General features: G+C 37.1%; 1 protein-coding gene across 4 annotated transcripts; it reads right to left on the bottom strand.

Annotated features, from left to right (window-relative positions):
* Positions 1–2164: 2164 nt before the first annotated feature.
* On the bottom strand, positions 2165–22404 carry LOC108036825 (guanine nucleotide-binding protein subunit alpha homolog). 4 transcript variants are annotated; one of them, XM_050889924.1, is made up of 7 exons: positions 22090–22404; positions 21656–22020; positions 3298–3436; positions 3034–3239; positions 2851–2982; positions 2656–2795; positions 2165–2607 (listed from the first exon to the last, which is right to left on the bottom strand). In XM_050889924.1, the coding sequence occupies exons 2-7, from the start codon at positions 22016–22018 to the stop codon at positions 2241–2243; spliced, it is 1347 nt and encodes a 448-aa protein (XP_050745881.1). In that variant the 5' UTR covers positions 22019–22020; positions 22090–22404; the 3' UTR covers positions 2165–2240. The 4 variants fall into 4 exon arrangements, with proteins under 4 accessions (XP_050745881.1, XP_016968661.1, XP_050745880.1 ...); XM_017113172.3 differs by lacking the exon at positions 22090–22404 and adding an exon at positions 14281–14401 and having other exon boundaries at positions 21656–21775; XM_050889923.1 differs by having other exon boundaries at positions 21656–22404.
* Positions 22405–25741: the final 3337 nt, after the last annotated feature.

Genomic DNA, 25741 nt, shown 5'->3' with positions numbered 1-25741 from the left:
CGGGAGAATATTGCGGCTAATAAAGAGAAGTTAGCAGACGTGACGGTGAGCGTTGAGAAGTTCAGTAATTCAAGCCAATAGGGGATTAGCAATTGGCGTGGAAGTTGCATGCTGAAGGACAGAGAAATTTAAAATATGGTATAGGGAGTCCTGCGGTCGATTTGTGGTTTCAAGAGGAGTTGTTATAGAGAGCTTAGCGATTACCGGCAGGGTCCCAGAGCAGCAAGTGGCCAAAACCCTAAGAACCACACTACCAACCAGGAAGGTCGAGCAACCGACTCGTTCAAGAGGCCTTGTCCTGAAGAAGCCCAGCGACCACGAAACATGCAGCCTCGCAGCAAGCACGATAAGAAGAGCAGCGGACAAGAGAGGCGACATCGGTAGACAACACATTCGCGTCACGACCGCATTTTGTCAGTTTAATGACGTTAGAGTGGGCGTGGTAAACTTTTAGGTCGATCGATAGGTATTGGTGAGACCAATAGTGGACGTACACTTCACTTAACATTTGTTCTAGATTGAAAGCTGTAGCCGATGAAATAACGCAAAGTTGACACTAGCGCCGCAATCTACATCACAAATCACTGTCTAGCTTTAGTAGTTTCCGAAATCTAAGTGTTCATACGGTCGGATAGACTTGCGGATAGCTAACGGCTTTGGCTATTTGACAAGATTTTAATGGTCTAAGTGAACGCTTTAGTATCATTTTTATTTTTTCGACTTATCGTACATATTAGGGTCCTACAAAGGTATAGAAATGGGGTCATTTAGAAAAACAAAAAAAATATCTCAAAATAAAGTTAAAAATAAGAAAAAAATATATAAAAAAGGCGAATAAAAAAAAGAACTATAGTATATAAAAATAAATCTAAAAAAAAATCTAAAAAAATTGTTAACATAATCCCGTCATTTATTATTGTTAAGCGGAAGGTGCCTTTTAGGTCGGTTCTTTTTCGTCGATATAATTCAGTTTTGACTTTTTGGCAGCGCAGTTTGTTGTGACCAGATAACAATTCAGAGAAAGAGAAATAAAAGCAAAGCACGATTCCCGTGTACATATGTACTTTTTTTCCGATCGTTCTTATGGCAGCTATATGATATAATCCTCGGATTTTAATAAAATTAAATTCGACCTTTGCAGGTAGTACATAAGTCGGAACCAGCCGGATCGGACAACTATATCTTATAGCTCTTTAGGAATAATAATTAATTAATTTTTTAATTACGTCTTTGGTGTTTTTAAACATATAACCTTGAAGGCTTAGAAATAATATTTTTTAGCTGTCATACGAACGAGCGGAAAATTGGAGGGAAAATTATATGAAACAAATTATAGCTTTGGTGTTTATTGACAAATTATATTATAATATAGGCAATTTAAATGTTTACATATTTAAGAAATTTGAATTAAATTTAATACAAATCAGACGACTCTAACATATAGCTGTCAAAGAAACAGTCAGAAATAATAAAAAAAATTGTTTTATCGTGTTACTAACGTTGAGTACATCTTATATCTGCAAGGGTATACAAACTTCGTCTTGCCCAAGTTATTTTCCTTCCTTGTTTTAATGTAAAACACTCTACGGATTAAAAGATTAACAATAAAATTCGTATATAAAACTAATCTAATTAGAGAATTTTGTTTTATTCAAATCCCAAAGATAAGGACGATAGTTCAGGAGGGGGACTAAATGTTGTAATGCCGTAGTGCAACAAACTTTAAGGTAAGTCGTGTTATATGTAGCACTTAAATATAATGGGCAAGTGCAAATGTTTCTTGGAATTTCAAAAGGTTCTGTTTTATGTTATATAACTGTATACATATTTATTTAAATGTTGTTAGACTTGATGAGAGGTTTGGTATAACACTGTATAATACAGTGGAAAAAATTAACTTAGGTAAAACGATTTTTTAGACATTAAAATGCGTTCGCATCGAAATGCGGATAGTACCAGCGAATGTCGAAGTTATTAAGAAAATTATATGTTCCTATATATATGTTAAAATCTTGCACGCTTGGTTTGTTAAGCTATAAATTATATATTACACATCTCAAACCATAGTTTTAGAGCTGGCAGGAGAATGCTACAGCAGCATAAGAGCATATAAGTCCCGTTGCAACCTTCTGTTCTTGACCAAATATCTTACACGCACGGTATCTCAAGGATCAAACAATTCTAAAAATTTATATTACACATTTCAAAACATACAGATTGTCAGAGCTGTAGGTATAATGCTACTGCAGCATAAGAGCATTTAAGTTACGTTGCAATATTGTGTCCTTTACCGAATTAAACACTACATTAATATTGCGCGTGTCTATGGCGGTGGTAAAATGATGGTATATCCTAGATACGCTGCTACTGCGATGAACGCTCATAAACATTTGAAGAATGAAGTTTTGAACATCCAAAATTGAGTGTGGATTTCCATTAAACTGTGGATAGTACCAGCGAATGTCAGTCTCAGGATTACAAACTTTCTTTTCCAGTAAGTCTGTTTTGTTTATAAATAAAATAATTGATATTCCTTTGAATGTGTTGTTATTGACAATGGTATCGAATATATTCTTTGATTCTTCCAGACGATTGGTTTTTCTGCAACTATCATTTTTTAGCTTTATCCTTCGCTGTGATTTTTAAATAATTTACCTATCTTCCGCAAGCACTTGATCGAACTCGGAACTAGAGACCAGAAATATAATGGACGTTACCGAACTATCAAAACATCTAGTCCATTTTTGACGTTGAGTTCGCTGGCCACCCACATCGACGAAGACAAATGGAATGTTCTAGTAGAATTGGAATCTTGAGAATTAATATTTTTGTTTCACATAATTTTCTTACCTGTACTTTGACACAAAACTCATAGACCCCTTTGGTTGCCTTCCGGCAATGCAATATGTCTTTATGCGTTGGCACATAATCTGGTTCAGCTAACCGCTCTATATCGTCTAGAAAATAGCTAACAGAATCACTCTGAAAAATATAATAGTACAACATTTGAACAAAACATTATTTTCGACTTACAATTTGAAATTCACGCCTCCTCTCGAAAGCTCTTCTAATTCCGCGATCTTGCCAGAGGCGTTGAATGTGCGGCGCATATTCCATAAACCTAGGTGACTCTAATCCATTACAATCCATCAATTTGGTATCATTAGCATCCTGTTCTCGGCCGTCGTTTCCCCACGCAATTTCCAGCTTTTCTCGAGCGTCCAACAAGACTTGCATTCCTTAAATGGTAGTTTGTTATGCCGAAATCATTTTTAGTCCTTAAAAATGAGTACGTACCTCTTATAACATTTTGGTATATCACATTTTGGTATTCACGCAGCATTTGATAATCAAAATGAACTCCGTGAATTATACGCATTTGTTTGAGGAATGTTGACTTGCCAGATTCCCCAGCGCCTAGGAGCAGCAGTTTTACCTAGAACAGATTTTGTAGTATACAAATCACAGTCTTCGAAAGGGTGAATTAATTTGAATAATATAATAATAATTGTAATCAATCAAATTATAAGGGCTTTGTAAAAAGCTTTAGGACACATAAGTTAATTTATTTTTATTTTTTTTTTTTGATAATAATACAACGCTAAGAAGTAGAAGTTCCGATTAAGTTCATATATTCTTGATTAGCATCACTAGACGAGTCGATCTAATTATTTCCGATCAAATTAGTCTCTCAGTTTTAAAGCTATCAGGATGCACATTTTTGAAAGCACTTTTTTTTTGAAGGTATTACGATCCACATCGGACATTTACATCTATAGGAACAGTCAGAAAAATATTAAATCATTATGCAGAATACGTCATTATTGCAATTTATATTTCAGATTTTTTGTTGTTTTTTTTTAGTCAGAAATTTGCAACACAGTGAAGGAGAGGTTTCCGACCCCATAAAGTATCATGTCCGTCTGTCCGTCCGTTTCTACGCAAACTAGACTCTCAGTTTTAAAGCTGTCAGGCAGAAACGTTCCCAAAAGTCTCCTTTCTATTGCAGGTAGTGTACAAGTCGGAACCAGCCGCATCGAACAACTGTATCTGATAGCTCGGGGAAAAATTAAAAAAAAATTATTACTTTGGTGTTTTTTAACAAATGACTTTCAACGCCTGGAAATAACATTTGTTAATTAGTTTAAAAATTTTGAATTTATTTTTTTCAAAATCGGACGACTATATTATCTAGCCGTCATAGGAAATATCCGAAAATGGGTGTGAAAATAATATGAAACAAATTATAGTTTTGGTGGTTTTTGACGTATTATCTTAAAATTTAATAAAAATCTGACTAGTCTAACATATAGATGTTAAAAAAAAACACTAAAAAAAAATAATGAAATAATATTTTTTTGATATCACGATATTGATCAAATTTAGTTCGAAATTCATAACTAATGAAACACTTTTGTTTCCAAGCTTAGAAGTTTTTTTTTTATTTCGTATGCATTTTATTTATTGGGACTAAATGTTAGTATATCAAATCTTAAATTAAAATGCTATTTGACAGTCAAAATTACTGATGCGAGATTGCTGAGCTGGAAGGTCATTTCTTTGCAATCGAGTTTGGTATGAAACCATAGCTAGGTTCCTGGCGAGCTGGTTTGATGAGAAGTTAGCTTGTTGTGATGGACGTTTTTTGTTTTGATATTTCGTCTTTTACGGGTAGAATTCCAAGATCTCGTTGGATGTTGTCGTTCCGAACATTCCAAGGCACCCCAGTGATAGTTCTCAGGATTTTTGATTGTGCTCGCTGGATAATATCGATGTTGCTGCTGCTCGCTTTTCCCCACAACTGGGGGCCGTAAGTCCAGACTGTCTTAAGCGTTGAATTGTAGTGCAAGACCTTGAAGTCCAGGCAGAGGGGGGAGCAAGCCAATGGGGGCTACTGGATTGTAGTTTTAGATTAATTTAATTAGTTTCGATATGCCGCCATGTATGTTTCCTGTCTAGGTGAACGCTGAGTTACCTTACATCGTCAGATTGACTCTGTTTAAAGTAAAGGTTATGTGTTTACACTTTTGCGCATTTATTTTTATACGCCAGTCTGATAACCACCTCTTTACTACCACGAGATGATCAGCTAGTAGTGCTGTTGCCTGAATTGGGAATTTGGATCGACTTATGATCGCGGTATTGTCTGCGAATATCTGGGGATATCTGCGGTGTAAAGGAGAAATAGAGTTGGACCAAGGGCGCTACCTTGGGGAACTCCCACCTCTTTAGTGTAATCGTCGGATGTTGTAGTGTTGCATCCCACGGCGAATACTTTGTTGTAAAGGTACGATTCAAGTATCCTGTAAGTTTTTTCCGGCAGAATGCATATGCATAAGGCCATTAAGCCAGATTCGATCGAAAGCCTTTGCAACGTCAAGGAATACCACCCTGAAGAACTCCCGAAATTTGAATGCAGATCGTGTTTCTGTTGTTAGTCTATTGACTTGCTCTATCGTTTCATGGCTCATCGTCAAAAGGCATTTTTCGAGCAGTTTTGACAGACACGAGAGCAAACTTATCGGTCTGTATGAAACTAGTATTGTGTGATCTTTTCCTAGCTTTGGGATGATTATGATTACCGATTTTTCAATTATTTTGGGAAGTAGCCAAGTCGTGTAATCCCGTTAAAGAGTTTACAAATGACCTCAACTGCACAGGGAGTTCAATTAGCATTTTGGAAGTTATTATATCACCGCCTTTTTGGTTTCAATTGCTCGCTGATGACTTTTGTAACTTCGTTTGGTTAAAACAGAATTGGCGCCGTCTCAGTTTCAATTCGAATTGTCGGCGACGGTAGTGCGAATATATTTGTTTCAGGGTTTGGCTGAAAGACATTTCGAAGCTGTAAAGCAAATGTACAAGCTCTGTCTTTGTCGCTTTTGGCCCCGCTGCTTAAAGAGTCTCTTATGGGAATTACTGTTTCGGCCGGCGCACTTAGATTTGAGTTGGCCCTCCACAGGGGATGCTTGGTGCTAGTGGGTGGAAGTTTCTCAATGTACTGGCGTTGTGCTCTTCATTCTTCCTGCCTTCTTGCTTCCTTAAGACTTTGTTCGATCTTTGGCGATCTGCTGGTTTTCCAAGCACGCCTCAAACGTCTTTTCACCAAAACAAGCTGTTCGATTTTAAGGTTAGTTTTGTGTTGGTGTGTGTGCCCTTGCGGTGTAGAGACTTTGGCTGCTGCGACGAGTACAGACTCCACTGCATCGACATAGCAGTCGATGTCCTCCTTGATGTTGAGCTGTGGAGTTTGTTCAATGTGGAAACTTGCGTACTTTTTGGACTACAGCGAGCTGGTTCGATGCGACGTCAGCCTGCAAGGGTGCTCGATTAATTCCGGGCTTTGAAGAAGAGTTATTAGTACTGGTTAGTAGTCCGATGATAGATCCAAAAGCAAAATCAATTAAATCAGGTAATTTTCTAGGATCTGTAGGTCAGTATGTAGGGCGGCCTGTTGAAACGTAGTCCAGTTCGTTACATGTTTTGATGAGTTGCCTTCCTTTGGGGGTCACAAGGCGAGATCCCTAGTGTGTGTGCTTGGCGTTGTAATCTCCTGCTGCTATAAATCGCATAAAAACCTATGGTGAAAGTGGTGTTTGATGCATCTTAAGATGCCGGTTCCGCCATGTGCTTTACCATCTGGATTATCGGTGCTGTAAAACGTGTATCCCCGTATTTGAATGTTATATTTGCAGGTGAGATGCGTTTCTGCCAGCAACATAACAGGGTTTATGCCGTGAAACACCGTTGGCGTTCCACAGAGTTATTCGAGGACTATGCATAGTTTATTTCGACTGCTGAGCTGCAAGCTTTTGTAACAAGATGTTTTGGTTTTGCATAGGGGTTTGCATGGTGGTTTTAATATAGGAAATAAATTCCATCATATTTTGTTGCAAAGTGATCATCATAGTTTCCATGTTACTTTGTGGCTGTCCCATGGTCTGTTGGATGTTATCAATTTTCGGCTCTATGTGAGCTGTGCCTTAGATCACTGGCGTAAGAAATGCCGTTGGTGGTAATTGAAGGACCAAATGATGACCCGGCTGCTTTTGCGAAGAAGACATCCGGTGTCGTTTGTGATCTCATGTGGATGTTCTGTGTTCTGAGAGTGTGCCGTTGTCGCTCGTTGCATCCTACTTTTTATCTCCTTGTAGACTGTACAGCCTCTGTAGTTTGCTGTGCGGTTTCCTTGGCAGTTTGCACACTTTTTAGTGAGAGGGCAGGGTTCGGAGCCGTGGCAGTTTCTACAAGCTACACCTGAAATAGAGGTTGCGGCTTCTTGTTTTTGTTCATAATGTTTATAACATTTTTTGCACAAAAACCGTTTTTTTTAAATCCTCTATAATTTCAGAGGGGTTCTATTCCCTTAAGCATAACTTGCAAGCCTTTGCAGCTTTTTAGCTGATACGTGTAATTATTCTTTTTGGCATCGTTTAAGTACTTCGACACTGCTTGGAAATCGTCGTCAGTTTTGGTTTGCAGTTTAGTTTCGCTTATATTCCCTTTCATAGGCGAAATAACATAAAAGTTATCTTTTCCGACTAGTTCAACTATTTTGTTGACTAGGGCATTCGAGATCTTCAACCGAATAAAGATAGGTGGCGGCTTAAGTTTCCTTGGGGCTTATTCAGATTCTGTTTCGGGCTCCGCCAGAATGGAAAATCAATTTTCTATTTTAATGGCCAGAGATTTTCAGGGCCTTTGTTGGAACGGTTTACTTTGGGCTTATTGCCGTCAGATTTTGGGGGCTGTTAGCTTGCGCTTGGAAATATTAATGTAGCGATCCATGCCTGTCTGCATATCCGAACCCGCATGCGGAATTGTAATTTCTTCTACCGTAGCTTTGTTTTTGCCGTTTGACCCGATTTTTGCACTTGGTTGTGTTGTTACTTTACCCGCTGCAGAAATAGAGAGTATCGTAGTAGTTGCTGTTGTTGTTGCACTAGGTGGAAGAAGCTCAGTTGGAGTTTGGCATTGCCCACTCCATGGCGTTTGAGCGGTTAAAAGCAAGCGGGAGAGCAAGAACTACCTCTCTGGTTTTCGGCGGACAGTAAAATGGCACTTTCGGACTCGTGACAGAAAAATAAGTATTGTTACGTGCCAATCTCTGAATTTTTCACGGGCTTCGTCTTGTTGTTTTTGGCGTAGAGTGCGCTGATCCACGTTCGTAATCATTTGTTTATTGATAGTGCGTATAGATTAATTAATTAATTAATTGAAACTTTAGTTTACGATTTGCGATTAGCGTCGCGAAACGCAAAACATTGAGTTTATACATTTTTCGATCGTTTTCGACTGAGTGATTGTTTTTCACGTCTATACGCGACCGAAGTTAAATTAATATTAAAGAATGTTATATATCAAAAAGCACCAAAGCTATAATTTGTTTCATATTATTTTTCCACCAATTTTTCGATCGTTCCTATGGCAGCTATATGATATAGTCGTCCGATTTTGATAAAATTTAATTTAAAAAAAAAAATTCAAAACCAATTAAAAAATGTTATTTTCAAGCGTAGGAGGTTATACGTTAGTTGCCTCATCAACACCTATCGATTGACCAAAAAAGACCAAAAAAAGTTTGCCATGCCCACTTTAACGAAAAACAATGATATGTGCGCGGGAAGATCTTTTACCCATTGTTAAAAAACCACTAGAGGGTAGCAAATGGACCGAAAGTTCGTACCCGTAACTTTGACCGGGAATAACTTTGCAGCGCTGTATATCATAGTTTTCTTATTAGTCTATGACTAACACTCGTATGTCGAGGCTCGCGTCCCCTATGCTATTTTATGCGGATTTTTTAAGCGTATTCCAATTTTAATGCGGTAATCTTTTCTTATTTTTTATAAGTTTTCTCTGCTCACTGTCCGCAAAAAAAACGCAGGATCCGCAATGGACCAGTCAATACTTTGTTTTCCGAAAGCTGAACTCGGTTTTCAGTTATTTTTTCGGCAAAAGTTGTGAAAAATCGGAAAGGGCAGAAATGCGTGGATGAGTTAAACTGGCATGGGTAGAAGTAAACAAGACTAGAGGTAATAACCATCAGTTGGTCACAGCCGCAGTAAGTTGCAACAGTGTATAGGGTAGTGGCTACCGTTGGAGAACACCAGGTACCTTTTTATTAAAAGAGAGTATACTACTAGGCATCCTTAAAGGATCTGATATCAGCTACATTGAAGCTACCCGATAAAAGTTAAAAAAAATCTGCCAACTAAATATGACGTCAGAGGGCTAAGACAAGATCTGAAAAGCGATAATGGAGCTAGGGATGAGGTTATAAGACTTTGCTCATATAGATAAGATAATGATTTAGTAGTTTAAGTAATTGACTGTCAAAACTCTGATTAACGAGAAACTGCCATTAAAGATTTCAAGGGATTCCGATGTCCGAAACCTTTATAAGCGGTATCGCAAAGTTATGGTTCTAGTGGAATGTGAATCCCAAGGAGAAGCGGAACATATTTTGGTCATAAATTGTGTCGTGTCATGCATTTCGCGCAGTGTAGTTGCCGGCTAGTCAAATGTCCCTGGGAGGAAAAACAATCAAATATGTTAACAAATTGTTAAATAAATTGAAAAAAATTGAATAAATAATGATTTAAATATATTAAAATAGAAATATATATTTTGGGCGGGTCACATAACTAAATAATCTAATCAGTCTCGTTATGTTTTTAATTTTCAGTTTGTTACTATTTTGCAGTTGCACTTTTCGGGGCGGCTAGTTTTTCTTTCTTTTTAATATTTGTTGCAAATATAAAGTAAAAACTTAACTTATTTAATTTTAATATTCGTCAATAGAACCGTCTGCAACCACTGATTTCCGTCCTTTAATTACCAAATCTTTTTCAGATTTCCAAACCCCTCTTTACCATAAACCACTCAAATTTTTCGGTTTAAGGAACCATTTATAATTTGTAATTTAGCACATAACAAGCACAGTATGGTTTCGATGCTCGATTCGGAACAAAAGTGAAGGATGTGCGTGTGCTGATGGTTGTACTGCTCAACGTTGGCGCCACCGTATAAAACCCTGAGATTAATGCCTGGTTAGTGTAGTTTGTTAAGTCCTATTGTTTAAGGTCATTAGCATGGAAATTTCCCAAAATATTGCTGCGCAAGTTTTCCCAATTTTTTTGTGACTTGACATTTAGTGTACTTTTAACAAAACTTGAAATTCCTATTCTTGCTAAAGCCACTTAGGATAAAGTTTTTCTTGTAGACTTCTTGTCCCGGTGAGTACGCACTTAAAGGGTCTTTAAAGTGTTACGCCTCGCTGCTTTCTCGAATGCCTGATGTATCCTTTCTTTTTTTTGGTCAGATCTATGCAATGGGGCTATCTCAGCTTCATTCAGAGCCTTTTACTTGCGAGCCAGCGAGTCCGAACGTGGCAGAGTACGGCGAGGTTTATCCCATCGCGTATGGTCGTCCTGGATATTTACTCGATTTGCTGCTAACACGGATTGGTTTACTCTATCCGAATCATTGGATTCAGGTGCGTATCTCCTTTTCCTCATGTGTATGATTCCAATTTCTTTCAGCATATCCACAACATCCTTGCAGATAAACTGTCTTCCGTTGTCCGTGTGGAATATTTCCGTAACTCCAAATTGGGTGAAAATTTCGTCTTGTAGGAATCGTATTACAGTTGTCCATGTGGCCTTCGCTTTTAGCCACACAAACTTGGTTGAAAAGCGGATACTTTCGTAGAATTTCAATTTCATCACATTCCTCTCTATTGAAGTGTGTCTTCTTGAATATAAGTCCTTCTTCCACAGGCAAGTCCGGACTTTCAAACTCCGTTGTCTTAAAGTTTAAGAACTCTACTTCGACGTCTTCATTCGGCCTGGATACCATTTTGGTCACAACTTTATCTTTCCTTGTCCAATGCTCTATGTTGAAGTCAAATGCCTGTTATGCTAATCTTTCAACGGCTTTTACTGCTACGAGGCACTCTTTTTCCGTTACGCTGTAATTGAGTTGTGCTCTTCCTAACTTCTCTAAAAAGAAAGCTATACGGTTTGCAGGTAAAACCCTGCCCAATTCATACATGGCTGGCGTCACACGGTATCCAGAAATGTTTCCCAAAATCTGGATGACGTATATTACGCACAAATAAGTTTTTCCTTCAGCTTTTTAAATGCCGTTAAACTGGGGAAATTTTGGATAAACCAGCGCTACCAGCCTGCGGTTGTTAAGATGCTGCGTTGTTGAAGCGTATTTTTGGGCACTTCTTTCTTTTCGCCTCAAAGTTCTTCGGATCTGTCCGCAAGGCTTGATCACCGATGATGAATCCCAAACATCGCAAGTATTTAAAACTAAACTTTGATTTGTGTATGCAGATCGTTATATTTGCTCTATTGAAAGATTATGCCACTACATTCAGCAACATGCTGTGCTTCGAAAGTCTTGGATTTAATCACCAAGTCTTCCAAGTAAACAAAGTCACGGCTTCGAAGACACTGTGGGATTACTTTATCCATTACCCTACACAACCTTTGAGTTAAATTACATGAACCAAATGGCATACATCAAAACTGATAAAGTGGCCTTCTAGGTATTGTGAAAGCGGTCAAGGAACGACATTTTTCATCGAGTTCCACTTCCCAGAACGCATGTTTTAAATCAAAACTGAAAATCGTCTCATGTAGCCGGCTTAAGATCAACTCAATGTTTTGTAACAAGTATGCATCCTTCACTGTAAGTGTTTATAGTTCAGTACTCTTGCGTCAAAGCACAGCCTATTCTTTTCAGGTTTCTGTACCAGAGTCGTTCGGCTTTTCCAGGACCTTTTACTTAACTCGATAACTCCTAACCGTACAGTTACATAGATTTCTGCGAACAGCAGTAGTTATTTCTCTGGATCTGGAAAAAATCTTTTCTTGACGGGTACTGCTCCTTCAACTAACTGGACCGAGTGGTCTTCTACCTTGGTAAGTCCTAATCCTTGACATTTGTATTTCAGAAAACGTATTTTTGCTTCTTCCAGCTACTCAGGGTATAAGGATTCTACACCCACTGCCTCTGGTGACAACTTTGATTTCCTCCAAAAATCTATACCAAGGTATAATTTTTGCATCAAGGAAAGACAAAGGAGTATCGGCAATCGATGTGTTAACATGGCTACTACTCCATGCTGCGTAACTCCGGTTGATTTGATAATCGATTGTGAACTCTTTAATCTCAGTCCTAAGCTTTCCATTGTTTCTAGGAAACCTTCCCCTAACAAGCTGACTTTCCTTTATGAAATCCATGCGCTACTCGGCCATGCTACTTTGCCGTCATTGATGTATTTCATGAACTGCTTCATATCCTGCTGCATCTGCTGTTTGAATGCTTCATATTGCGTCGTCATTCCCCCCTGGTAAGTCTTTTGTTCTTGAACCAGTGCTGTATTAATCTCTGACTTTATTTCAGATGGCAGAGACTTTAGTATAGCCTCGGTTCCGACTACCAACTGATGACCACTCGCTTCTTCTGAACTTCCGCTTCCCATTCCTTCATGATTCTGCTTCCTCAGCTACTCCTTGCCTTCGGGTGCCAATTTGTTTTCCAATTTGTCCTCTTGATTTGCTTGCGAGCGAGGTATTACGGAATCATACATGTGGTCCTCTATTCCGGACAAACTCCAAACTTCTCCCAATTTATATTTGTTTTTTTCCTCTTTCTTAAATTGTTCTTAGCTGAGACGTAGCTATTTCCGTTCGTGTAAGTTTTTCATGATTATCAAACGATTTTTTAAATTTAATTTATAATCGATCTTTCAGTCTCTACTTTAAATTTTATGGGCATCAAAGATAAATTTTTTTCATAGTGTACATGGACCACAGCAACTCCAAACAAAGACAAAATATTTAGATATGTTATTACATATTTACTTTATCGCAGACAACATAAATGTTATCTTCGCAGCAAACAACAATAACAATACGGAATTTCAAATTTTTACGACGGATTTTGGAATACCTGGACTGGACTACACGGCTCTAATCGTAGTCCTTGAAGTCCCTCCCAACCATCATGGCATCCTTTAGCATACCTCGCAAACATCTCCCAACTCTGCTTTGTGGGTGGCACTACATCGCCTAAATTATCTCAACACAAATCTCTTTTCACACGAATTCATTTTGCTAGCACATTGTATGTATGTATATGTTGTATATATATATATATATATATATATATAAATAAATAATAATAAATAATATTTCAATTCTCGTTGTATGTGTAAATAAATAAATTAAATAAATAATGTTTTAAATATATATAAATAGAGATAAATGATTTCGGCGGGTCACATAATTAAATAATCTAATGAGTTCTGTTTTTTCTTTTTAATTTTTGTTGCAAATATAAAGTAAGAACTGGACTTATTTAATATTAATTTCCGCCAACAGATTTTCTAAGCCTCTCTTCACCAAAAACCAATCAATTTTTCGGTTTAAGGAACTGTAATTTAGCGCATAACAATTGCGTGGACAACATGTGTCCCTTGACAAGGAATTGAAGATGAAAAAACCAAAGTAGAAATCCAAAACGACAGTATCAACGGAAATTAGATGTGGTTTAATAATCAGTTGCTATTGTGGCAGGGAAAGCCAGTTGAAAAAGTTTGGAAATGTCTCACATTAATTATGTGTTACTACAACAAAAGTCTAAGTCAACAAAAAAAATATTAATGTATTATTGTGGTCCTATGTAGTAAAGTTGCAGATGCCAATGTGAATGAAGAGGCCAACACTTAAAAAAGACTGGAGAACAGAATATTGTTCTATAACGTGGAAGGAACAAAAATATGCTTATATATAATGAAAAAAATTAAATAAATGTGAAATGCAAAAGTTAGAAAAACCGAATGGTCAGAAGGAAGACAAAACAAAAAGATCAAGAAACGCGAGGAAGGCCAGAAGAGCCGACCGAGCACAATTTACAATATTGTTGAACTTTTATGCAGTAAGAGCAGTACAAACAAGTTGCTTAACGTCACTAAGCACGTGGTTATTACGCGCTCATTTTTATTTCGGGCAACTACGGTTCGCAAAGAAGGTAAATAGAACATCTTAGGACGGGACAAAAAATTAATTAACTAAGACTGAAGCAAATTAGTTCGTTATTAATAAAGCGCAAAAAGTTAAAGATTAAATTGTATAGGGTATTTAATTATTAGAAAAAACGCGAACCGGCTCATGTAGACTAAAAAAATTTAATGTACATCGTGGGACTTAATAAGACAGTAGTTACGCGTTAATCTAACAAGAACAATAAAGGTTGGCTTACCAAGATACGATTATGCATACAAAATAGTCCCAAGCATAATTATAATTTGTGAGCCCCTATAGAAAGCCATAACGTTGCACTTTAGATAGTTTAAATTCAAAAAGTTGTAGTGACACCATTCCTGGAATTTAATAATATCTGAATTCAAGAAAAACCTGACTTTATATTATTATGTGATAAATAAAGCTTAACATCATTAGCACACATTAGTATACAAGAGTTAGTTACGATAGAGGGAAGATCATTTATAAATATAGTAAACAGCAAAGCGCCTAAATGGCCTTGGTGCACTCCAGATTTCACGAAGATCAACTTTGTAATACCGTTTTTAAATAAAACCCTCGGAGAACTACCATTCAAGTAACTTCAAAGAGTAAATAAAATACCAAAACTGATCATAAATCGGATGTTTTTGCATGTCAATTTTGTATATATATGCTGACAGATTATAACCATATTTTCGAACATTGCAAATTGATATTTTCGAACATTCAATGTGAACTTCTCAAATTTGTGAACAAACTATGGTAGTTTAGAGTAGAGTAAAATGGTGTACTAGACTCGTCAGAAAAAATGTAATACGCAGATCAGGATCACAAGCCGAGTCGATCTAGTCATGTCCGTCCGTCCATCCGTTCGTCTGTCCGTATAAACGCTAAGATCTTCAGATGCACAGTCCTGGTCTTTCTGGGCAGCCAAGTTCGTTTCAGCGGGGTGCCACGCTTACTCTAACGGCCAAAATCCGCGATAACCTGTAGTGCATTCAGTTTTTATGTCTTATCAATCCATATCGACTGATCAAAAAAAAAAATGTGCCATGCCTACTCTAACGGCCACTAACCGCCCGAAACTGTTGTCGCCACAGTTCTCATGCTTGAACATTACTTTTTGCTAAAATGTGTTTACCTCATTAAAACCTTTCGATTGACCTAAATAAATTTTTGGCACACCCACTCTAACGTTCCCATATGGCTAAAACGCTTAAAACTGTCTGCCGCCAACACAACAAATACCGAAATAGCCGGTATGTGGCGCTTTACAATATGCCTTGCTGCTTATTTGTCTCCCTCAAGCTGCGTCACGGGCATCTAATAATCGAGGCACTCAACTATAGTGTTCTTCCTTGTTTAATATGACAAATATTTGTGATTGATCTGTTTGTAATATCAAAATTGAAACTCCTATACATTTGTTTAAATTTTGGGTCCCATGCAATCATATTTTGAGGCCTTGGCAATGAACTTCTTTTTTTATAAATACATAAGTCGAATGTCAGAGTCCCCGCGGAAGTTCAGTCAAAAATTATCTTTATTAATTCATACAAGTATGATACGAATTTATATTAACATTTGTAGTTGAAATGATTTGAATTCATATTAATATGATATATGAATTTGTGTTATTTTGATATGACCTTTAAGAAATTTGTACAGCTAAACACAAGCATATCGAATAGCAACGTGCCGAAAGTAAAAAATAAAAAAATGTATTTATTTAGTATATCGTATAATACGCTTTCGTCACAGAAGGTAATATAAGAATTTTAGTTTGCTGTGCGATCTTCACTAGATAATTACCTCGTTCAGAGGTGTTTTTGATTGATATCAGAAGTTTTTGTGTCAACAAATTAATATTTCATCTACTTTCACAAAATAAATAGAATTCAACCATACGGAAACGAAAAAAAGTTTTATCTAGTACCACTTTTACAACAATGTGTTGCATGTAAAACGTGAGGAAATGTCAATGGGTATACACTTTAAGGCGTAGCCCGAAATCGTTAAAGCCGCTTTTGAGAAGTAGAACAAAAGTTTAAAAAATATCGAAACAAAACAAATTTTGGTTGTAATCAATAAATGATAGTATTTTGACATATCATGTCAGGAAATCTAACAAAGTATTTTAAAATACCTTTCTAACAATATATAGCACAAGCCTCTAGCTTAGGCGAGTAAGCTCACGGGTGTACAAAATTTATCTTTTTAAAGCTTTTTTCTCGCCAAACCGGATAGTTTTTCCAAAAGTGGTAAAAGTAACGTTTTTCCTACTAAACTTTTTAGCATCATCTTAAATTTACAGCACCTTCAAGTAGAGTTTGGATACGCAAAAAAAAAAGCTCAGCTGTCTGAGATTAAATGCTCAGAACTGGTAAGTGTGGCCAATTTTTTTAACTTTGATACGGATATTATTACTACATACAAACTTCGGCTTGCCGAAGTTAACTTACTTTCTTGTGTATGTTTTGATGCTTTGCTATTTATTTATTGAATCTTCTCCCTTTGGATACTAACAACAAGTGTATCAAATCTTAAACTAATTACTCTAACAGTCATATGACTCATATTGTGTTAAAGGGGGCCCGAAAGTTATTGCTGGCTTGGCAGGTCGTTGCGTTGCAGACGTGATGGGCTGGAAACCCAAGTCAAGCCTCTTGCGAGGCGATTGAGGTACACAGAGAGATTTCTATTGTAGGACGCTTTTTGTTTGTCTATTTCATCTTTACGGTACGAATGCGTAGGTCCCTGTGGATGGGGCATCATGGTGCCCCAGTGATAGTTCGCAGGATTTTCGGTTGAATGCGCTGGCGCAGGGGCGAACGAGCGTTAAGAATCCAATGTAGCTGCTAGCTTTTAGTTTTAGATGTATTTTCTTGCGTTCGATGTTTCTTCTCCAGGTTAGTCGTCTGTCAAGGTGGACGCAGAGAAACGTTACGTCGTTGACTTGTGGAAACTGCGTATTATTCAATTGAGAGTAAACGTTAGGTGTTTACATTTTTGTTCATTTACTTTAATCCGCCAATCAGCTGCCACCTCCCTTTTCTGCGCTTCGGTATCATAATGATAAAAGATTTTTTCAATTTTTTTCTGATAGTAGCCGAGAGTTATGATCCCATTGAAGAGCTTACAAATAACATCGATGGCAGAGTTTGGACGTTCTGTTAACTTTTTTGAGGTTATTTGGTCACCGGTTCCGCCGTGGGTTTTACCATCTGGATGATCTGTGAGGTAGAAAGTGTAGCCTCTTATTTGGAAGTTGTATTTGTTTGTGAGGTGCGTCTGTACCAGTAGCATAATGTCGATAATGATTATCTTCAGGAACTGTGTTACTTCAAAGATTGCCTAGCTGCTAGAAGATGTAACACCATGTTCTAGTTTTAAGCAAGTGTTTGCATTGTCGTTTTCAAGAATGACATGATGACATGACATGAGAAGCCTTTCTGGGTATTCAGTTGACCAAATGTGGATCTTCCAGCCGTGCCGAAAAAGTTACGCGAGTACCTATACGCATTTTGTAAATTCTGATGACGCGTTGCTGTCACTTTTCGCATGCGGTCCTTCATCTCCTTGTAGATCGGGCAGCCCCGTGATATTTTTAAACAGTTTATTCATAAGCAACTAGGGGTGGGCAAAAGTAGGCTTGAGTGTTCGATATTTCTCAAAATTTTTAACTTGCCTTAGTCTTTGCTACTTAATCTAAATTGAATAAATTTCTCATTTCCACACTACCATTGAAGTAGAAGATTTGATCGTTTTTTTTTGTGGTTTATTCAAAAGCCCTTTTACACTACCCCTCAGTTCTGTAGTCGGATCGGAGTAACATGTCAGACGGCAGAAGCTTTTTGTTTTTTTTCTTGTACCTAAAACTCTGTGCCGCTGTGGGGCAAAAAAGAGTGCGGTCGTGCAATAAGGAGAGGCAGACTTCAGATATCCTTATCTTTCTGTGTGTAACTAATTTAACTTGTTCCTAAATTATTTAATCAAAATGAAGACCTGGTGCAATATGTTTGAGTTATTAAATAATTCGATTTGAATTATTAATAAAAGTAATATTTTTGACAATTATAAAGTAAGGTAAGTGCTACCTTAAGTTCAAGATGTTGTGCGTTGATCTCAGTTTAAAACAAGTCCCTTTTTAGGATGTTTTATAGGTTTTACAGCCGACCCTAGAAAATTCTGGTTCCGTAACCCAAAGGTGGCAATATGAAATGTTTTTTGCCAATAAAAATCAATAATCAAATAGGTAAATATACTAGTAACATATACAAGTAAAATAAATTTATTTAAACACTTGAGCTTTGACAAACGATTCGGAGGACCAGGGCAAATATTTAAGAAGGGCAATGACGAGCGTAAAAAAACATATTAACAACAACACAAAACTAGGCTAAATAACGCAGTCTAATTAAAATAAAGTAAAAAGTAAATAAAAATGAATGCATTTTAAATTAAACAAGAAAATTTGCTTCTGCAAGCCGAAGTTTGTATACCCTTGGAGTTATAAGAAATAATCAACTTAAGTAACACCATGTGAAATTTTTGAGGATTGTTGCTGGCTTCAGTGATATTACAAAAAAAAAAAATATTTCATTTTTTTTAGACCATTTAATACGATTTTTATTAAATTGATTTCAAAATATTAAAAAACACAAGAAATTATATTCCCAATATTATAAGATAATATGTTAAAAAGCCCCCACCAATTTCCCGATCGCTTTTATGACAGGTATATGATATAGTCGTCCGATTTTGATAAAATTAAATTCCAAATTAAGAACTAAAAAAAAAGTTAAGAACTATTAAAAAAATGTTATTTCCTTAGGAGGTTATATGTTAAAAACAAAGATACCCTTGCGGAGGGTATAATAATTTCAGTCTGAAAGTTTTAGCCCGATAGCTATAAAACTGAGAGATTAGTTTGCGTAGAAACGGACGGACGTCATAAGTGATGCTAATCAAGAATATATATACTTTATGGGGTCGGAAACGTCTCCTTCACTGCGTTGCAAACTTCTGACTGAAATGAATATACCCTCTGCAAGGGTATAAAAGCCCATATTCAATCAAGTAACACAGGAAACTATTATTGGAAACTTATAAGCTTATGAATGAATATTGAAATTTTAAAAATTGGTTTGGAATAACTATAACATTTTGAAGGCTTTTTTAGAATAAACAACGCCTTGTAAGAAATGAACTAATTTCCTATAATGTTGGAGCCGAGAAGTATTGAAATGTTCAAGAGTTACCTCTAAACCTCTCTGAGGGATCTCTGATTTTATTATTTTTTCTTTAATTTTTCTGAGACCAAATGAAATGCCACCAGCACAAAATCCATAAGCAGATAAAATAAATGAATGAACTAACATATCTTCAAGATATGGCAGTGAGAAAACTACCAGCCTCATAACGAGAAACGAAAGTGGTATTCATCCCCAACTATCGGAAAGCTCATCATACTAAGGCAAAGGTTATAGTTTGGCATATAATTCCTGCTACAAATCTGGGAAAGATTCATCAAAAACATATCAAAACAGAGACACAAAATGATACAGAAAAGAAAAAGAAGTATCACTACGCATCAAGGAATGTGCATTGGTCGCTTACCAGGACATAGAACGAACACAGACTAGACTTGTAAATAGAGGCACTCCGCACTCTCCCCCTTCTACGGAACATCCGAGTTATAAAGATACGTCTATCAAAGGGGAAGGAAATAAGGAAGTCGATGATGTCGCTATTATCTTCAATGATAATACACACTAACGCTCTGCGGTTCTGGGATCAGCCGCAAAGTTATAACAAGGAAGAACGCTATTGTCAAGTGCCTCGACTTTAAGGTACCCATTACTCAGCTAAAGGAAGAGAAGAAGGGAAATAGAGATATACAAGCAGCAAAACGAGATTGTAAAGCGTCATAAACTCGCGAAGTTAATTAATTCTTTTTCTACCATGAGAACTTCGGACGATACAGTTTTTTCTAGCATTAAAACTGTAGGAGCCAAAGTTTTGGGCGATAGAGTCGCATGTTCGCGTCCTAAACTTGCCCTACGTAAAAAGCTAAGAAATCTTAACCTAAAATCTCAGTTCTCTGTGTTTTATTGTTACAGCCGTTACTCGTAAAGTAAAATGGTATACTACTACTACTACTAGGTTCATTGAAAAGTATATAACAGGCAGAAGGAAGCGTTTCCGAACCCATAAAGTATATATATATTTTTGATCAGAGCCGATCGAGCCATGTCCGTCTGTTCGTCTGTCTGTCCGTCCGTCCGTCTGTCTGTCCGTATGAACGCTGAGATCTCGGGAACTATAAAAGCTAGAGGAATCAGACTTGGCATGCAAGTTTGTTTCAGCAGGGTGCAAGCGCCTGCAGCTATAATGCTAGGAACACAATTTCAACTGAGTTTAGGCTAAAAATATTTTGCCTCTCCCACAAACCATCCAGCCGGCCCCATCTTTAAAGCCAGAAATTTTTTTTACTAAAATGTATTAGTCTTATAAATACCTATCGATTGATAGGTGACATTGCCACGACCACTCTAGCGCCCACAATTGGCCAAATCCTTTAAATCTGTCTGCCACCCACATTACCTTATATTGAAAAGCGGATAGATGGCGCTTACAATATCGCTTTGCTGCCTATATGTCTTCATTTCTCTTTTGCTCTTTTAAGCTGGGTAACGGGTATCTGATAGTCGACGAGTCACTCGACTATAGCGTTCTTCCTTGTTTTCGAGATATTAGCCTTAAGATTTATGATATTTTTAAGTTCGAAGACGGTTCGAGAAGATCACACTCCAGTTAAATTATGTTTTTTTGCACTTTACTTGCCGGAACAACAATTTTTGGCGGTTCGTGTGCGTATCAATAGGGTAAGACTCTGCTGAATCAAACTTGTGATGCGCAGAAAGAGCAAGAATGCAAAATCCAAAAATCTACCTCATAGTTTCCGAAATCTCAACGTTCATATGCATAAACGGACAGATCTAGATCGAATCGGAAAGAAATCCTGATCAGAAAAATATAGGAACGGACTAGAGGTAGCCTTACAAAAAGGAATTTGTTCCCTTTACAAATAAGAACAAAATCCTAACAACTATTTAAGAAAAATGCAATATCTGTTTTACTGACCATAGATACTTTTTAGAACTTCCTAGTCTGGACTTAGCAAGCATTGAGGGGGCGAAAGCTACAAACAAATGGCTTTGCAAATTACAGTAATGAATAACTTGTGAAAAAGGTTTTTGCTTATGGAAAAGACGGCGACTTTTGTGGTGATTGCGTGGCCACAGCCCATTGAGTTCGTAATGAGTTTTCTTTTTCTTTTGGCATCCTGTTTAATATCAAATGATTTTAAAGTAATTGTTAAATTAAGCTGTCATGATGATACTAGACTTTCCAGAAGTTAGCATCATCTTTTAAGAATTTAAAGAATATCAAAGGGTTATTCTTAGATATTTTCTGATATAGAGGAATTAAAATTAGTATCATGTCCCATCGGTACAAGAAATCGTAAAATTAAAAGATGATTAAACTGATTTGTGAATAGTGAATTTGTTATTAGGGCGGTTTGCAGGTTTTTCTTTCAAGCTTACCTGTCTTCGAAATGAGTGTTTTTCCTTCTCAAGAAATCTATCAATCTCCTTTGACTTATATCGTTGCTCCAATTCCTCAGGTGTTCTTCTCAGCATCACCAGATATGTGAGAAAGTTACCAAAACATCGAAAACAAGCAAAGCGCGATGTCTGAAGACGACTGCCATGTAGACGCAGTTGCTCCGCTCTGTTCGAAATTAATCCTCCAGTAGATGTGCTCACTGGTTCTGGTACCGTTTCTTCACCCGACTGCTGATGATGTTCTTCCATAAGATGAGCGAGAGTGCCACTGAGCGTGTTATTGTCGATGATTGTAACGGGAATGCTTCCGGGTTTGCACTTGGTAAAAGTAATGCCTGACATCACTGGCAAGCCAATTTTTAATCTTTCTATACACATACAACAAAGAGTTAAATCTGTTCGTTGTTCATTACCCAGTGATTGCGATTGTAAAATATCATTATCAAAAGCAAATTGTTCAGCTTTTATTATTTTTGTGGTAATGTTGCCATCTCCAAGCCGTTATCTGATTAATAGCACTTATTGAATATTCGTTGTTCATGGCATCACAAGCATTAAAACTGGAGAGTTAAATAGATTATATGTACTTTAAGCTACTGCTAATGAGAAGATATACGAGAAAATTAATAATTTTTAATTGGCTGCATTTCCCTGGCTTTCTGTTGGCAAAAAAAAACTCGCAGAAAACAACACACAGCGTTGATTTTTATTGGCTAGTGTGGCTAGTGATGAGAACTGTGCTAAAGGTCGAAGAAGTCTTTCAATTACGGCTTTATTGAAGAAAGGCCGTTCAGACTGCAACGCATGTGCATCACTTACCTACAAGCGCAACGGATCTTTTGTAACCAATTAAACCTGTTTCCGGACCGAAAAATATAAAAAAAGGTAAGCAACTTATTTACATAAAAAAAGCATCTGTTCAACATTCCATTTATTTTTATTTTTTGTGCATCAGCAGGATTGTTTACTTTAAATTGCCCCAATTTATTTGTTTGTCAACAAACTCAACTGCTAACGAAAAGACTTTGTTAATCTCGTATACCCCTTCCCTTACGTTCTAAACCGCTGGGTTTTTAATTTATGTGAAACTTTGATCCCCACAGGACCTATCCACCATCTACCAGCCGATAACAGCTGATTTAAATACCTGTGGCTAATGAAACCAAACCTATTGGTTCTGCGCCTTTTATTTTAAAATGTGAAACTCCTATTCCCACAGAGCTAATCCAATACCTATCATCCAAAAACATCTGATCCGGATAATCTAATAAACCCTGTTGCCTCTTCGCCTTTCATTTTAGATTGTTCCCTGTCGTCATAGTTTTCGTTTTCGTTGTGAGTGCTTATATTTTTACTGACAAGGTGAAGAACCCACAGTTGCACTGGGAACTTATATACCCCCTTCCCATGGAGTCCCATCCATTTAAAACAGTTGCGATTTTTGATAAATCTGAAACTGCGATTCCCACATGGCACATCCACAATCTATCATCCGATAACAGCTGATATGGAGACATATGGCTTTTGCGCCTTGGGTGGGAAAGTATCTGGGAAATTTTCAAAACGGTAAAACCTCGGGACCAGCTGTTCAACATATGGTAGGATCACTTGTAGATGGATCTCTGTGGGAAGAATATTTTCGGCTAAAGCCTAGTACTCATTGGATTTAGAAAAATGCAAATGCGCAGCTAACGCTTTTCGTCGTCTCCGTTTTTCACGGTTTTCTGATGAGCTAAGAAAATACCAAAACAAAAAAAAAGTGATTTAGCGAGCGAGTTTCGATAAGCGCTGTTAGCCGCGGCCCACAGAAAAGAAAATTTGAAAATGGAAGAAAAAATACTTAAACCACGCCTACATGAGGTCAGTTTAAAGACCCATGTTGGCATATTGGGAATCTAAGTCCCACTGGTCATGCTTCTAGTGGGCTTTTTGATTGAATTATCACCAGGACTGCTTCTATTATGCGGACTCGACCTGTTACGGGATAGCTTTCTGTGGGTCAATTCCTGCAATAATGGGCAATATCTTGGCGTCCTTATTTATCATCACTGACCTCCTGAAGGTGTCTTCGGAGTGGTTTTTGTGTTTTCACTTCTTTTTTTAAATTTCTGTTTTCACGCGGCTTCTACACGAACACAGGCGAACAAATTTCTTATTCCTTGGCGCTCATCAAAATTCAATTGCTATATCTGGTATTATTGTTGGTATTTGCTTAGCTCATTTAAGTACCGCAGTTCAAAACAGACTCGACGAAAAGCTTGAGCTACGTATTGTTTCTTGCTCGAATTGTTCTTGGCTTAATTGGCAAATGCGATTCAATTTTAATGTAGTTGTAGTGACTCTTATACCCCCTTTACTATAGAGTCCATGTTCGGTGACATCGATGTTTTAATGGGAAAACATCGATTATAATCGATTATCAAATTTGAAAAACAATTTTTTTGGTTAATTTCAACACTATTTATAGGAGATAAGTAAATTCATCCGTTTTGTTTAAAAACAAAAGTTTATCAACAATTTTTGGCTTTAGATAGCTTCTGCGGTCACTTATAAGTTGTCCGGCTTTGCTGAATGCCATCTCGGATGCAGTACGTGTGTCTGGCACGCAAAGGTAATGCTTTGCAGTAGCTTTAAAAGGTTTCATTCTCTTTTTTTTCTTGCCCTTGGGACTTGAAACGGAGTTTTCTTCGTTTTTCACGTAGCCCAACACATTCGATGTTCCTGTAATAAAAAAATCTTTAATTTTTGAACGTATATTACATGTTTTACTAGATGTATTTTTAAATATTTACAATTAAACACATTTCTACCCATATGTAAATTAAATGAAAATGGTATTCCCCCAGTGGATGTGAGCGTGATCGCGTGCAGCCGTCCAGTTGAAGGGGATATCCAAATGCGGCCGGGTTGCTGGTCGCTGGCAAGTTTGTGGGCGCGGAGGAGTTGTTCCTCGCTGCGGTCACTGTTCCTCTTGGCTGGTCATCAACTGTAGAATTAGGATGATTATGTTGGGAGAAAACTATTCCCCTTTTCCAGCTGGCCTAGAGACTCAGTCAGGATAGAAAATGATAAAAATTCTAACGGCGGTTGCCGGAGTTCTTTTGCGCAGAACTTGTGTTCTTTATTCGCTGAATGACAAAACTGAACTGGGCTTAAGGCTAACCAAAATTGGATATCATAGCGATGAAAAAATAAGAACAGATGTCGCCTAATGAAATCTAATCTTCATTGAATATATATGATTGTTTTCTGTGTTATTAAAATGTTCACTAACCTTTTTTGTTAAATTAACGTATTTATTCATTATTTTGCAATTTCGATTATTTTATATGCATAGACTATCTTAGCTGGACGCTGGTTTTTATATTATCGATTGTAATGAATTATTATTTTCAATGTATGAATGTATTTGAATTCAATAATTTAACGGGTCAAAACTCATTGGAACGTCTCACTTTCAAAGGATTCTATATGTTAAAGCTCATCGGAAATATTTAGAATTTCCGAAGTGATTTCACCGTACAACAAATGAGGATTAGGAACATGTGAAATCCGGAGTAACTTCGAATAATTTCCCTTGTTAAAAAGCGGAAATCTCACCCAATTGTCTGTATGGAATATCACTTGTTCTTCACTCGCATAAGCTGACAAGTCACTCTTTATTCACAAGTGAAAGTCAAAATTCTTTGCTTACATAGTTTATATTTTTGTAGTAAATGTAAAAAAATAAAACTTAGAGTTGCACCAAAAAACATCGCCCAACTATCGCATTAGAGAGTCCGTCTGATTTGGAGGGAGAACTAACTGGGAAATTTTCGTCACGGCAAAGCCATACGGACTATCCGTTCAACGCTAGAAATCGGTCTTTCCAATTTCTTTCTTATGGAAGAAAAAGTTGAAAATATCATAAAACTAAGAATAAAACACTGATATGTTGACTCAATTTGCGTGAGCGATCCCATTTTCCTCTTGAGTTGCCAAGATTGTAGCTGGTGGTTGTGCAGCAATAGTGAGCTCGTCGCTCTTGATGTTCTTGCAGAAAAAATACGTATATAATTAGAATGT

Source organism: Drosophila biarmipes, unplaced genomic scaffold (assembly GCF_025231255.1).
Source record: "Drosophila biarmipes strain raj3 unplaced genomic scaffold, RU_DBia_V1.1 ptg000008l, whole genome shotgun sequence".
NCBI classification, from domain to species: domain Eukaryota; kingdom Metazoa; phylum Arthropoda; class Insecta; order Diptera; family Drosophilidae; genus Drosophila; species Drosophila biarmipes.
Note: the sequence above shows the minus strand (reverse complement) of the source record. Positions and strands in the feature narration are given on the sequence as shown.

Excerpts from the sequence above, each read along its gene's own strand:
- LOC108036825 (XM_050889923.1), bottom strand. The coding sequence starts at position 22,054 with ATGTGTATAGAAAGATTAAAAATTGGCTTGCCAGTGATGTCAGGCATT. Across the intron at positions 3,240-3,297 it reads ATACCAAAATGTTATAAGAG|GAATGCAAGTCTTGTTGGAC; the intron begins GTACGTACTCAT and ends CTACCATTTAAG. Across the intron at positions 2,608-2,655 it reads CAAGTGCTTGCGGAAGATAG|TTGCAGAAAAACCAATCGTC; the intron begins GTAAATTATTTA and ends AAAAAATGATAG.